At 38.2% G+C, this 16243-nt stretch overlaps 1 protein-coding gene across 1 annotated transcript in view; it reads left to right on the plus strand.

Annotated features, from left to right (window-relative positions):
- The window catches only part of TPD52 (tumor protein D52), a 126620-nt gene that overhangs the window by 54159 nt on the left and 56218 nt on the right, over positions 1-16243 (plus strand). The window contains exon 6 of the mRNA XM_074816924.1: positions 6638-6819. Coding sequence (XP_074673025.1) covers positions 6638-6819 — 182 coding nt within the window. The remainder of the gene's footprint in view (positions 1-6637; positions 6820-16243) is intronic.

The raw sequence follows: 16243 nt of genomic DNA on the forward strand, positions 1-16243 counted from the left end.
TTTTGCAGCACCCAGCACTTGGCCTTATTGAAGCTCATACAGTTGGCCTTAGCCCATTGCTCCAGCCTGTCCAGGTCTCTCTGCAGAGCCTCCCTACCCTTGAGCAGATCAACACTCCCACCCAACTTGGTGTCATCTGCAAACTTACTGAGGGTGCACTTGATCCCCTTGTCTAGATCATCAATAAAGATGTTAAACAGGAGTGGCCCCAAAACCGAGCCCTGGGGGACACCACTCGTGACCGGCCGCCAACTGGATTTAACTCCGTTCACCACAACTCTTTGGGCCCGGCCATCCAGCCAGTTTTTTACCCAGCAAAGCGTGTGCCCATCCAAGCCTCGAGCAGACAGTTTTGCCAGGAGAATGCTGTGGGAAATGGTGTCAAAGGCCTTACTAAAGTCAAGGTAGACAACATCCATGTACGGTGGAATGAGCCTGAAGATGCAAGACTGGGTTGTTTTTTAAGAGGTCTAGATTAGGCACTTAGTAGAGCTTGACAGTATTTTAGAGTAAATGAGTAATAAATGTTAGTGTCAGCTCTTAATTTTTAATTTTTTTTTTTTCTAAATTTTTGTTTTCTACTAATACAGGAAGCAGAGCTTTTGCTTTGAGAAAGCTCTAAAATCACTGATTACTGCTAGGCACAAAGTTGTGAAGGTGTTCAAAGTTAGAGGTATAGGACGTACTTGAACTTATTTGGTGAAGAGGAGACTGAGAGCTGTACATCTCTGAGATGAGTTAAAGTCACGAGGCCTATAATTTGAGTGATTATTCTGAGACTGGAATAAGATATAATGAACTTCTCAATAAAGAGTCATCAGTATTAGACCGAATAGTTTAATGTATAAAAAGAAGGCAGCACCCAGAGAAATTACTTCCAACTGTAATTGCTTGTTTGCTTGTGTGTTGGAATTTTGGTCACTGTAGTCATATATCAGTCCTCTCAGCGCTCCTCCTGAGCCTTCACCCTTGTTTCTTGGAAGAGCTTCAGTGTGCAGGGAAACCATGGTGGTGAAAACAAAGCTCGATGCTTGTTTTTTGATAAATTTGGGAGTTGGCAATGCTTGTTTTGCTGCTTCTGGATGGAAGGCCATTAACTCGTGAATGTCAGGTTTTGTGGTATACTGTCTGGTCCTGTTGCCTTTAAGGCGATATCCTTCTGCACAATGAAGTTTTGACTTAAATGGAGTTTGTTGCATTCATTTGAGTAAAAACCAGTGAAAGTACACCAGAGAGGAATTTGGTGAATGAACTGCGTGAATCACTATGACCTGTTACCTTAGTAATGCCTACAATGACTTTTAAAAAATTCCTGAGATTTAGGTTTATGTCTGAGCAACAGTAGACACTTTTAATAGTTACAAGGTGTGGAAACTTAAGGTCTGATGGGCTAGTAGATAGTGAAAATTTTGTAGGTTGCTGGTTGAAATAAGTGCCTTATCAAATATACTTAGTCACAGAGTAGCTCAAAGTATTGGGTTTTGTTTTAATACTCTTTATAGCAGGGTCAGTCTTCTCTCTTTCCTAAATAAAATAATACCTGTTGAAAGTGATCTCAGGAGGTCATCTGTTCAGATCCCTTGCTCCAAGCAGGACAAACTTGGTTCAGGTTGATCAGGGCCTTTTCCAGTCAAGTTTTGAGTATCTCCAAGCCGGCTTTTTGGACCTTTAGCTCTTGTGGCATCGTGCTAACTTGTTAGTGCAAATGTTGTTTTGTGTAATTAACTTCGGACAGAAAAATCTTTCTAGCTATGAATAGCAGTGCTGAGGAAAACCAATTTGATAGTTACAGAGGGTTGCATTCTTTGCATGCTGCTTGATGTTAATACGTCATTCACCCCTTAATTGTAGCAGATTACCAATCTCCCATCTCACTTTTCCATGTTTCATGTATATCTCTCACATTCCAACATGCATGCTACTTGCCTTTGCAAGCAAACACCAAACATGTAGCTAGGGTTTAAAGACATACTGCTCACTGGGTGGGACAGGACCACCCTGCCTGTATAATCATAGGCTTTGCTGCGGAAGTAGTATGTTACATTCCTCCATTGGAGTTACTTCTTTCCTATGGATCTGACTGGGGTTTAAATCTATGACTTTTTCCACTCTCTGGTTAATATGTATCATCTTGCAGAGTATCTGTTGTGGAAAGAGCTACTGTTTTTAATTGAACTATGTGCACAGAAGTAAAAGACAATCAAATATTTGTGAAAAACTTTAAAACCTAGAAATTAGAAGGAAAACCAAACAGGTTAGGTATTTAAGGGGGAGGAGAAAAAAAAGCCTTAATATTTCAAGTACTTGAAAATATTGTGCCCTTGGTGCTTCTGAGTTTTGTAATATTCTCCAGTTTTTGCAATTTGACGTGTTATTATCCAGCACAGCTGCACAGCCAACAGTCCCTGAGAATCAGAAAAGTATAGAGTGCTTATTAAAGTATATTGCCATGTTATCTTATGGTCTTACTGTTTTTCTGTACTGCTGCTGTGGGGAATCCAGTTAAGGAGATCTAGAAATCGTGGAGAAAAGTACTCAAAATGTCATTAAATCTTTTTTAAACACTTGAGATAAATTATTGTTTAATGAGATCTCCTTTAGATTATGCAGGAAACTTTAGAAAATACTGTATTTTAGCTCACTCTGTTTCTAGACTTCCACAAAAGAATCCTTGATGGCTGTAACCAATGGAGTCTCTTGAGGATTCTCGTATATGTTAGTTAGATATTTGTGCTCTTGAGAAGTTCCTCTCCAGGAAGCAGAATGGAGATTGCTGCAGACTTGTAGACCTGGGATAGAATTCATACAGATTACAGGTGGTTTCTTGGAAAACTCTCCACAGTGAAGAATGGCCAAGGATTTCTTTGTACATTAGCGTCTATATCTTAGTGAGTTTGATCTCTGTTCTAATAAGGAATGAGCACATCTGTCAGTGTGTAAAGATAGCACTTGTGTCTTGTACAGAGATTATTTCTCAGGCAAGTTTGCACATGGGAGAATTTTGTATCTGTATTTTTTCCTGCCAGGGAGATAGAGAGGGATGTTATCAACCAGAATGGACCATTTTTAGATGATAAAACCAGGAAATTTATAGGATGTTACTGTACCCATCTTATGATGTGGAGATAAAGATTTCACAAGCAGCAAGTTTTTTTTAGGGTAGAGAGCCCACTGTGTGTGCCATCCTATGAAGGCAACAAGAATGAGGTGGATGCCATTTAATGAGTGTAATTGTCAAGACATGAAGGAACTTACTGTGAATTGTATTATTGCTTGAAAAAAGCTTGATGTTGCTCAGTGTGTTCAATGGCCATTACTAATGCCATCTTTCCAGATAATTTAGGAATATCTCCTTCAAACCACAGTCAGAAGTTCTCTTTATTCTCTGTACTAGCTGAGGCTTTTTCCAGTTGATCTACATATAAGAAAAGTTGTTGGAAATGGATCATCTAGTGTACTGTCTGATTCCATTATCATTCATTAAATTAATTCAAAGCATAGGTGGACGTCCTCGCATCCTGTTGGAATATGAAAAACAAAGCTCCTCTTTCCCTGAGACCTGAACTTAGCTGTGGAGTATATATGCATTAGCCTACAAATGATAACATCTGCCTTTCTTCGGGGTTTGGTGGGGTTTTTTTGGTTTGTGTTTTGTTTGTTTGTTTGTTTTGGTGTTTTTGTTTGTTTGTTTCCTAGACCAATTTTCTTTTTAGTTTGCCTTGCTATGAAGGATGACTGAAAATATTCTGGGATGAAATGATAGTAGTCCTTATCATTCTGAGTTTATATTTTGCTGCCATGTTCTTACCTTTGCCCTCGTCTGTGGGCACTCTCGCACGTTTGTTCATCCTGATACTCGGTCAGTTGGTGATCTAGTTTGGAAACTAGACCAACAGAAAGCTGTCCTTACAAGAAAGTAAATAGCTTTTGTTTCTTACATTCCTGAAACAGGCTTATTCCAGGTTAGGACAAGTTTCAGTGGTGGCATAAGGGGACAGGAGTTCTTTCTGGGAGGGAGTGAGAGGGCAGGATGAGGCATGGCAGTACCAGCTTGGTTGGTTTAAACGCTCACAGGTCTGTGTTCTAAATTAGGAAGACTTAACAGAGTTTCTGGAGGACCCCAGAAAGACTTTTGTCAGATGTTCGGTCTCATAGATGGAGCAGGTAAAGTGTTTGGAAGAAGGATCTATTCCAAAACACGAGACTCTGAAAAGGCAGCATCTCTGATATTTGATGATACTGTGCTTGTGTCTGTCTCTTCAGTATCATATATGCTTCCCTTCTGTATTTACATTATGTGTTCCTGCAAGCATCCTGCCTTGATAATGCTAATTTTTACTTGGGAAAGTTGATTTTGTATGTAGCACTCAGCTGCTCCCATCTGAGAGACTGAATGTCCCTTCGAAATCCTCTGCTGTGCATGTTCCTACTGTCACTTTCTGGATGATTGTTTTCATGGACATCATCTTCCTCAGACAAATCGAGTTAGGTCAGGAGTGAAGGATGGGGGAATGGGGTAATAGTGGTTAAAGAAGTAGGGAATTGAACGATCAACTCAAGGGATAGAGTAGTTGACCGTGGAGTTTTGTTGTATTTGACTGCTGTAACTTGGTGTTGAGTGACAAGGTATAACTAAGATGAGATGTATAATCTTTGAAAACAATGTTTGTGAGCATACAGGATGATGGAAAAATGTTTATTACTTTACAGGGACAAGCAGTTGACTTCCAGGGCAGTTGGGTGATTCTGCAAACTCTAGTGAGTTCATAGTGAGAAAGTCAGTGAAAGACAATGGAATTTTGCACTTTGTACCTCAGTTTCTCTTAAAACAGGTTTTGGCATTTCAATATGAGGTTTGATTTATAATCTCCTGCCCAGATGGAGTCATTTTGAGATGTTAATTTTGAAATGTTTACTGTTAGCTTATGGCTTATACATTGAATGAAAGTTCCACATAGATTGCTGCTGCCCCCTCAATGCATATGCTAAAACTCACTTAAATACTTCCTCTTATTGCTTCCACTATTCTGCATTTATTCTTGAAGCAGTTATAAATGCATCCTGTGCAATTAATTTTCATGTATTTGAATTTCGACTGCATTGTGAAATTCAAACAATTCTGTGTTCGGGAACTTATCCGATATTAGCTTTCCTGTATAAAATCCTACTGTTTCCGGTTTACAATCACCAGCCACTTTCTTTTTGTGGTGTGTGTGTGTGTGTGTTGCACTTTGTTCAGCTGTTGTCCTTGGGATGCTACATTTCACAGTTCCTGTTTCTGAAGCCGCAAATTTACCAGGTGTCAGATCTCTCTAGTTTATAATTCCCGAGGCTGTGTCATGTCAGAACAACCCATGCTGTTTGTGCCTTCCAGCAGAGCTGGAATTCAGAACTGTCTCTTGTCTTGACTTCCCCAAGAATAAATGTTTCCAAAGCTACAAGTGGAAAATGATGGCATTATTCTGTGTTCATATAAAATACAGATGGATTTTCAGCATCCACTTGAAGTAGTCAATGTGTTGCTGAAGCCAACAGATCTCTAAACCTTTAATTGCTTGATTATTTTGTTCTGTTTAGTTCTTCTGCTGGCTTGAAAATAGTCTGAAATCTTGTGTGAAGTAATTATTGTATCAGTTAATTACTGCTAAATGCAGGTGAAAATTAATAGGCTCTCTTTTTTTGAATCTGTTTATCCATCTATAAAATGATTTCCTTACATTCACTTTTAAGATTTCAGGTACATATTGCTTCCAAAAAGCATCTCGCCTTTCGTTTGTTACTGGCAAGAAGGCTTTTCTTACTAATTGTATTTCAAAGGCAATAATCTTAAAAAGTGGTCAGATTTAGTGTATCAGGGAAAGTGTATGTGAGAATGAGTCTTACTTTGATATAGCTGGATATTTTCACCTAGCATATGATGGGAAGCCTGTGATAGCTTTCTGAGATCACAGAACAGATGTCTTTATGAAGAGCAGGAGTATTTATGCTCTCCCATTATCCCAAAGTTTTATGAGAAGGCATTGGCATTTTGTTTGTTTAGTTACTGAATTCAAATATTTACTTTGATATTGTAGAGTGAAAAATTAGAGAAGTGATGGTTCAAATTTTTTTAATGTGTTAGATCAGTCCTGTGCATTCTTCATACTTCTACTGCTTTGGGAAAATAAATGATTTTGTTCTTTAAAGTAAAGATTTAAGTATTATTTATTATTAAATAGCTGCATGAATAGCTTCAGGATATAGAATCATAGAATGGTTTGGGTTGGAAGGGTATTAATTCTGTTTTGGTTTTCATCAAGGAGGCAACAAAGAGATGGGAGATGTTCTTTTCAGGAATATCTGCTAATATTGGGAATGGATTTTTAAATCAGTTTACCTAACCAATAGTAGAACTGGCAGATGTTTTCAGGAAATGCAAAGTGTTACGCTTTTGTGTGACTGAATTAGTGAAAGCTTTACCTTTAATGTGTAAAATGCTTGGGGTTGGAGAAATGTACCAGTTGTCTCCTTAGAAGTCTTACTAAAAATGCTCTGGATACATGATATCTTTATTTTTGTACGTTACAAGTTTAATTTAATTCTGCCTTCAGGTAGTATGTTTTGTGAATTTTTTTTTTTTAAATTTATTTATCTGTAGGTTCCTTCAGAGAAATCGGAATCCTTTGCATCCATGTTGAGACGCTCTCCTTTAATTCAGATGGGACCTGCCAAAGATAAAATTGCCATTGGTCGAATATTCCATGTTGTAGATGATGATCTTTATATAGATTTTGGTGGCAAGTTTCACTGTGTGTGCAGAAGACCAGAAGTAGATGGAAAGTAAGTAATAAACTTATGGTAAGCAATTAACATATGTGAACAACATGCTGAAATGGTTAGCTAATGGGACTTGACCATCTTCTGGTCTGAGCTTGTATAGTTTGTATGAATTTTGTGGTTTAAACTGCATTGTGCAGAATGAAAGTATGATCACAAAGAGATTTGCGTAGCTCAGACATCATTGTCTTGAATGCATATTCCTTTGCAAGTTTGTGTTATTGCTGTCTACATTATTCCAACTTATGCTGACCAAAGGAAGTTACTGGGTGTTTTGTCACTGAGGAAAGGGGAAATCATTATCATCTGAGTTGTTAAAACAAGCATTTTTTATTGTAATACTTGGGAGTTCTGTGAATGTGGAACTTTAATCCCATGTAAATTGTAAGGCACTTAGAGAGGAACTATCTATACTAAATATACATACATGAGGTGATGTACTGGAGAGTTTGCACATTATTTGTGATAATACTGGTCATAATAGATCAGTGCTAATATGGTCAAATATTTTATGTTGTAGAAGAAGATTTTATATAGATTTTGGTGGCAAGTTTCACTGTGTGTCCTGAACTAGAAGAGCTGTGGTGGAACTGGAACAGTTGTGCTGGGGAATGCAGTAGTTAGAGCTAAAAGATAAGGGAAGCAATGGATTCTAGTGAAAACAGCATTTATAAGCTTTCTAAACTGTCTTTAGCACCTTATGATTATGTATTATTCAAAGATACCTTGTCTATTTAATTTGTCTCAAGGTTGCTTTAACACTTAGTTTTTAATATGTAGGCAAAATACCATGTTTTTGATTTCATTACATCAGAATATTTTAGTCCATCTCTTTTCCCTCTTTTTTTTTTTTTTTTACTTGAGAGAGGTGGGGAGCATAGTTGTTAATGTGCAAGATCACTGTGTCTAAAACATTAAATAATGATTCCTGTGATAAACAGTTCTGAAACAGTTGACTTTTTTAAAAAAAGATTTAACAGAAATAATCACACGTTTGTGTGCAAGTTTGTGACGGTATTTTATCAGAGCATTTGTATACTCAACTTCCTTTTATTGACAGGTCTATGACTTTCAAAGCAAATATGATTGGCCCATGATGAAGGGAGTCCTTTGTGCCTGTCACATTTGGCAGCAGGCAAAGATTTTCTTAGTCTTTTGCTGCTGCTGTAGTGGTAAAGCTCTTGTCACTCTTTGCATTTCGTGCTAATTTTGAATTGAGATGAGCTTTGCCTTTCCCAATCCTTGCATGCCTGAGGAGTGTTTCCATATTCATCTCAATCCATGACCATTCATTTTGGTTTTGTGGTAGAGTTCAGACTGAAGCTCCCTGTTCAGCTGAGCTAGCCTTCTGCCAGGCCTGCTCCATTTTTTGCTCATTGGGGAAGACCCTTCTAGAGCACTGAGGAGTTTGTCCTTACAGATCCATGGCCTTTTCCAGTCATCTTCCTGTGTCAGGACAGCTTCTTGTCTACCCTGAATAAATCAAAATCTACTGTCCTGAAGCCCAGATCTCTCATCTGCCCCTTGGCTTTCTCACTTTCCTTCAGTGTTTAAGTTCTGTCATTGGTGGTCACTGCAGCTGAGGCTGCCATCAGCTACCACGTTCCCAAACAGTTCTTTCCTGCCTGTAATGTGTCCAACAGAAGACCTGCCTTTGTTGGGCTGTCTGTAGCTCTGGCAAAAAAATGTCCCCAGGGCACTCACTGTGGATTGCTTGCTCCCTTCCATGTTTGTTTCTGCTTGAGCAGACATCAGGACATTTGAAGTCCCCTGTGAGAATCAAGGCCTGCAATCATGAGGTGGCATCTGGTTGTCTGAGGCTTCATCCACTCCTTCTTCCTGATCAGGCAGCCCATAGCAGACATCCACCGTGACACTGTCTTTGTTGGTCTCCTCTCTGATTCCAGCCTGTAGCTTTCAACTGTCTCCTTGCATGGTTCATAGCAGGGCTCCATGCACTCATGCCTCTTCCTTGCTTCCAGTGCAGCCCCCTTTATCTTGTCCCATGTTAACTTGCATGCTTCCTCCCAGGTTCGGGGAGCCCACAACTTCATGCATTGCCTTCAAATCCCTAGGATTCATTCACCTTGTGAATTCTGAGCCCATCACTTGCTGTTTCCTTGTGTGGTGTTAGCATCTCATTTTGTCGTGGTGCTCTGGAATACTTGGGTGGCAAGACAGATTGGGGGAAAGTAATGAAAGACGTCTTCCTAAAAAAGTTCACAGGCAGTCAAGTGTCTGTCCACTCCTTCCTTGCTCTCATCTTTCTCCTAACACTGTATGTGTTTTCTTCTGGTGCACATTGTGTGGTACAGGGGGAAATGAGGCCCAGGGAAACTATTGTTGGAGCAGAGAGGCTTCAGACCTGGTTGTCCATTGAACGCTGGGACCATAAACCTGGGGCTGAGAGGATCTAGGCCAGTTATATTTTTGGCTGCCTGCTACAATGATAAAAACAAGCAGATCCACATAAGGCTTGTTTATACTTCGCTCTTGCTGCTTTTGAGTGGGAGTGGAGAGAGGGAAACGAACAGCTGGGGTATTGAAGTAAAATTTGGAACTAAAGGCGGTAGTTCACAAAATGATATAGGCAGCATTTACAACACTGAGGATGTAGTGTCAGTGGAAGTAGTAGTGTTGATACTCTATCTAATGGACTTAGAGCATTCATTTGAGATGTAGGTGACTGATTCAGATCCACTTTCAATTCAGTTCAAGAACCTGAATTTGTCTTTTTCTTAAGTGTTTAAATGCTATGTGGACTTAATCCTCTAAATAAAAATATTTGTATAAGAAATTAAATAATTTAAATAAATCTTGCCCTCTTTTTCCTATTTATTGTGTTTCTGGAATTGGAATTTCTAAAATTTATCTGGATTTACAAAAAAAAGTGCAGTCACAGGGAATCTCTTGTTCTGTTGTTTAACTTGTAGCTTGTCATAAAGTGCTGTGTCATATAACATAGTTGTACCAGTTAATTTCTAACTGGGATTTGTAACACAAATTTGCAAAGTACTTGTGGAATCAAAAATACACAGTTAGGTAAGATAGTTTTCCATGTTTATCTCATCAATAGCATTTAGGTGCTGCTCCGTCTGAGTCTCCCTGCATTTTAAAAAGTAGTGGGAAGACTTACGCCTTTGCTAGTACAATTGTTTTGGTCTGCTTACATAGTAAAGACAGCAGATATTTATTTACAGAGTAAAGTTTACCTTATCAAAACAAATATAATCTTTTCATACTCTAGCCTCTTAGTAAGCGTGAAGGCTTAGTCTTTTGATGGACACTGACTTCTTTTGGAAGGCAGTAACTGCTTTTGGTCACCAGAATAAAGGTCAAACTAGTGCTAGAGTCTCTTCTAAAGCTTGAAAGAAACTGGATAGAATTTGTAGTGTGTATTTAGATCTGTACCGGCTTACACTGGTGACTGTGGTAAGACTTTGTTCGTATTATTTCTGTTAGTTCACTTGCTGACAAAAGTGACTATCACCATATTGTATGTGCATGTAGTCAGTAATACTGTTTACTGGGGTTTTTTTGTAAAACATTTGTTGTTTGTGCCAAGAAGAATGGATATTTTGATTCACATATGATGGATGGTTTCTTGAAGGCCACCAGTTCAGAACAGAAGAACCAGATTTAATCTTCAGACACAGAAATTCATGATACCGTTTTTATAAAGTCGGTCTTGAGAGCATGGCTCTTCTGGTACGTGTATTCTGATGCTGATCTTTGGTTTTACTTGTATTGTCTTTTCAGGTATTTAGCAACCCCTCCAAAATATTTGTTTAGCATCTTTAAAGGAAAAAACCCTCTCTCTTGCCATTTGTGTAAGGAGGTGTCTCCATAAGGACTTGTGCTTTGGATATTTCCTTGGTCATCTGGCTTTTTTTCACCAGAACTAAACTATTTTCATGACACTATAATACAGTTTTTTTTTTCTTATCCTTTGCTCTTTGAAAATGCTGGAAATTCCTTGAAAATAAACAAAAATCCTACAAGAGGTTCTTGTCTGTAAAGCTTGTTCTCTTAAACTGCTCAATCCTGATCCTAACAGTTGTGATTTCTTGGGATGTCCAAGTGAAAGACCCCACAGTGTTACCACCATGTGGCTGTAAGAAAGGATTCCACCCTCAAGACTGTCTTGGATAAAAGAGCAACTACAACTCCCTTGGAAAATTTGAAGTAGCTACATAAATACATTTTTTTTCATCAGTTCTTCTAAAGTGAACTTCAATCTTCAAAAAAACCAAACCAAAACATCACAAACTATTAAGTAAAAGAAACCTTAGAACAGTAATGATACAAAATTTAAATTGACTAAACATTTGAAGAACCTGCTAGCTATTTTCTTTTGTTTTTTGCCAATTTTTTTCCTTTTTCTTATCCTCTTTGGGAAAGCTGTTTCATAGGATTGCAAAAAATATATTTCATTATCGGCATTGATGGTATTACAATTGGAAGCATGCATCACCTTAGTTAGAGATCAAAGATATTGTTGGTAAAATCTCACTGGGGTCAGGCAAGGGTGTATTTGGTTATCAATATCAACAGCATTTTGTTATTTGAGATTTATTTAATGTGACAGGAGTATTTATTACCATTATGATTTCAAGGTCTTATTTAATATGTGCTGTACTTACTGTACTTATTTAATATATACTGTAATTAGTAAAAACATGTTTCTTGATACACTTTGACTTAAATGCTTTATTAAATTTGTGTTTTATGCCAACAACATGTAGCAATTCTGTAAAGCATCCAGAGTTTATACAAATGAGAAAGGGTGTGTAGGAAGGTAAGGCTGAAGTAACTTTTCAACTATAGAAAGTGGTGTAATTTTTTTTTGCTTTTTTTTTACTGTGCAGAGGAAGTGAAGTCCTAAAGAGGAAAATATCTGTCTTAGATCTCCAAATGAGCAACAACTTAATCCATGGCAAAAAGGTGCTGTTACAACCTGCTTCTGCCATTATCAGATGGAATTCCTAAGAACCAGAGAATGTGGGAAGGGGTTGTGCTGACACTGCCTGTTGCATGGTCTGCACCTGTACTGTTAATGACCAATTCCCATCAAAAGTGCAATGGCTTTCAGCAATTTTCTAAAATGTAGGATTGCAGGACCAGCTTCCAAAGAGGATTAAACTGCACCTCTCCATGCCAGTGTAATGAAGCTTTATTTTCAAAGACTGCTGGAACCCTCCAGCAACTCCAGTATTATCAGGCTGTAGGATCAGAAAGACACTTCCTTTATGTTTGAGTATGCAGCTGGTATAGGGATTTCCAGTATATCCTGTGGCGATTTTACTTGACACCTTTTATACAGTGCATATTTGCCAAACTTAAATAGTAGAGAAGGGAAGAAATCATTTGATGCCGGTTGTGATTTAGAACATGACAGCTTAATGAGCATCATAAAACATTACTTAATGCTGTTCCTGTAAATTGTATCAAAATATTTATGCTGTTTGAATGGTTGCCAGGGTAAATTTTATTTGGGAAACATTTTAAATTCTTCTCTTTTTGTTCTATTTTTAAAATATAGATAAGGGCAGAATGGAATCCAATTAAAAATAATGTATCTTTTTAGACTAGGTAATGTGAATAAGGCTGGCTGTTTTCTAGCATATTCATTTTATTAAGACAGTCTTAAATTTAAGTTAATAGTGATAGGTGAAACTATTTAAAAGATCTTGTAAGATTAAAAAAATCAATTTCTGAATAAAAACCAGAGGTGCTCTGCAGGGGGGGAGGGTTTCAATAAGACACCATTTGGTTTAGTTCCAGTTTGTGTAGTAAACAAAGTCACTGTGTGTTAAGCTGCAGGGTGGGTTTTGAGTTAACTACTCCATTTTGATGCCATGTGAATATGTTTCTTGAACAATTAGTGCATCTTTCAACCAGAACGAGCTACCTCACTCAAAGCACCTAGTAAGTTACCTGTACCTCTAAGTGTGTGGCAAAGATACTTGCACAAGGGAAGATGTCAGTGTGTGGTACATTCACCCTTTGCTTGCTGAACTCTAGTTTCCCTGACTGTTGTGTATATAATGGTGCAAGATTACTGTGGAAAGGTTTAGAGAGACGATGTTAAAGACATAACCTTTCTAACTCTTTCCTTTAAAATTAAATAAAGACCAGACAACTGGCAGGAGGCTGGCCTGATAAGAGACCCAGCACCGCGCTCCCTTCCCTGGGGCATTTGCTTTTCCATTGCCAGAGGAATTACAAGCATCAAATTCATGGTTAACCTGGTGTCTGTGACTAAATGGGAGCAAAGTCTCTTGACCAGCAGTATGGGTAACACCTAGCATACAGATCTGGTGTCAGTGGAGAGACTTAATGATGTTTTTCTTTAGAGTATTTCTTCCCTATCCTGTACTGCTGCTGACTGGAGTGGTGCTGTTCTGGCAGCCTGGCACATCCTACAGCTTTCATGTCAAACTTCAAATGTTGGAACTATTACTGAAAAAAAAAAAAAAAAAAAAATTAATGTGATATATAAAGGAAACATTTCTTGCTGCATTAATGCTGATTTTAGTTTTACATGTTTGTTTTTACAGTGGTCTACTTCCTTTTCACTGTCTGTTGCCAGCAAAATAGCATCTATCTGTAATGTGTAATTCTCCAGGGGAAAGAAGGAAATTGCTAACCAGCAGTACAAGTGATACAATAAATGATGCTTTTGCAAGTACAATGTTAAAAATCATGCAAATGTAGAAAAAACAGGTCACATGAAAGAGACTGAAAACCTACAGAAATTTTGTAATTTTTTAAAAACATTATTAATGCATGTTGAAGGAACTGATAGAATTTACACCATGCTGGGTCAGTGTGTAAAATTGCGTTTGGTTTCTGTGGTGTAGTCTTGCTTAGAAAAGGCTCAAGGTCTGCTGAGGAAAATTTTTTTAACTCCCACTTTTGGTAAGTGAGGAGAATGAACACAGTAACTGTACTAGCAGCATTTTCCATTCTATTTACGTGTTCAAATTGTTGCTGTTACCTTATGGGCATTAAATAGGTGGTTTCCTCCTTTGCTGCTTCCCTTCTGTTGTAGTTTTCATTCCCAACAGATAGTCTTTTTCTCCCAAGTCTTTCTAGTAGTAACCACACTGTAGAAAAACTCTGATAACAAGATGGAGAAAATGTATAACCAGTCTCTTACAGGGAATACGTTATCTTCCTTCCTTTCATCATCTTTTGCTGCCATTGCCTCACTCATGTCCTCCATTATTAACTATTTGCACCCCTTCCAGCCTTATTCTTTGTATTCCTTTTTTCCAATACTGATTGCTAATACATATTTAAAATACAAACATAATGTAGTTACATTTATAATTAATTACAGTTTTATATTATTATATCTATTCAGTATTATATAAGTTAGTAAGCCTTTTTATCTTCCATATTATTGCTCACCTTTTTGTCAGTGTATTTCCACTGAATTGTTAGAACTTGCAGTTTTGTTGTGTGTTTTTAAGCAGTCACCATGTTTTAGACGTGGCTGTATTGCAGCAGTATATGATATGTTCCTTCTAATAATGCTTTTGGAAGGTTTTGTAAATAATTTTTGCTCATTTATACATAATCAAAGTGGAAATTGCAGAACTTGCTAAAATACCTATTAACATAATCTTATTCAGTCAACATGAACACTCACCTGGCCTTTCACACAAAATTTGCTTGATTCTTTTGTCATCAGCTCTGATTTTGTTTTGTTTTGTTTGGAAAGTGTTTCTTGCCTATCAAAAAAAAAAAAAGTAGTGGCATAAGTAAGCGACCTGGGAGAATTTGGTAAGTTTATATGACAATGATTTCCTTTGTGCCTATAACTTCAAATGGTTTGTGTTCATCAGTGCCATGTTGCTAATACGTTTGTAATACTAAATAGCTATCTGAAATCAATGCAATCTTTGTACTTTCATGCTCCTTCCTCACCCTCCTTAGCTTCCAAGTTGTCCTGCCTATCAGGTAAGTACCTACTTATTGGAGGGCAAAATTCCTCTGCATTTTGAAAGGTGAACTTAAACCACATTATTTTTGAATTGTTGAATAATTATGACCTTGTCAAATTTGCTGAAGTATAAACCAAAGTGTGCACACACACTTTCCTGAATCTCTTCCAGTTTGTATCTTTTATGGAAAACAACCAGACAGCCAGTCTCCACACTGTGAAAACCAGTCTCCTGCTGTGATTAAAATTACCAGAATGTCATGTTGAAATTCTCTGAGGACCAAGGTGGTTTGCACTAGTCATCAGCAAACTTGGATTTTGGCACTCTGGTCAGCCTTTGGTCTCAAACTTTGCCCAAATTCCTGTGAGAAATGGTAAGCAGGACTGATCTTGTTGTCCTGTTCCCACATACCACCATTGCAACTTAAAAAGGAAGCCTTAGTGTTTATATTGAAGAGAGCCGTTGTGGTTTAACCCCAGCTGGCAACTAAGCCCCACACAGCCGCTTCGCTCAACCCCTCAGTGGGGTGGGGGAGAGAATTGGAAGGATAAAAGTGAGGAAACTCGTGGATTGAGATAAAGACAGTTTAAGAGGTGAAGCAAAAGCCGTGCACTCAAGCAAAGGAAAACAAGGAACTCATTCACCACTTCTCATCAGCAGCCAGGTGTTCAGCCACCTCCAGGACAGCAGGGCTCCATCATGTCTAACAGTTAGTTAGGAAGACAAAATGCCATTACTCCAGATGTCCTCCCTTCCTTCTTCTTCCCCCAGATTTATATTGCTGAGCACAATGTCATATATTGTATGGGATGTCCCTTTGGTCATTTGGGGTCAGCTGTCCTGGCTGAGTCCCCTCACAAATTCTTGTGCACCCCCAGATTAGTCTGTGGTGGGATGGGGTGAGAAGCAGAAGAGGACTTGACTCTGTGTGAGCATTGCTCAGCAGTAACGAAAACATCCTTGTGTTATCAACACTGTTTTCAGCACAAATCCAGAACATAGCCCGGTATCAGCTACTGTGAAGAAAATTAACTCTATCCCAGCCAAAACCAGCACAAGGGCTAAATTCAAGGGGGTGACATGAACTCCCTTTACAAAGCTTCCACATAGTGCAATTCGCAGTTGCTCGGAGCCCAAACAATGCATGTGGTGCCAGTCTGTCTGCTGTCAAACAATTTCAGCTCTCTTCTTTTTTAAAAACAGGCATGCAGAATAGCCATGTGATTGCAAACTTAATCTGTGTACTGCAGCAAATAACCTCTAACTTATTTATAGCAGCATGCATTTTGGAAATTATAGCATTTTTATCCCCTATGGACATAGCTTGTTATTTGCTTGGTTACTTTACAATTGTGACTGTTTTTGCCACCCACTGTATATCGTTCTTCAGTGGTTATTTTCAACCACAAATGGAAGTGTTGGCTTTGTGTGGTTCTGTAATACACAAGACTGTGCTTCCAGAGTTCCTGGAGCCC

This window comes from Strix aluco, chromosome 1 (genome assembly GCF_031877795.1).
Source record: "Strix aluco isolate bStrAlu1 chromosome 1, bStrAlu1.hap1, whole genome shotgun sequence".
Classification (NCBI taxonomy): Eukaryota; Metazoa; Chordata; class Aves; order Strigiformes; family Strigidae; genus Strix; species Strix aluco.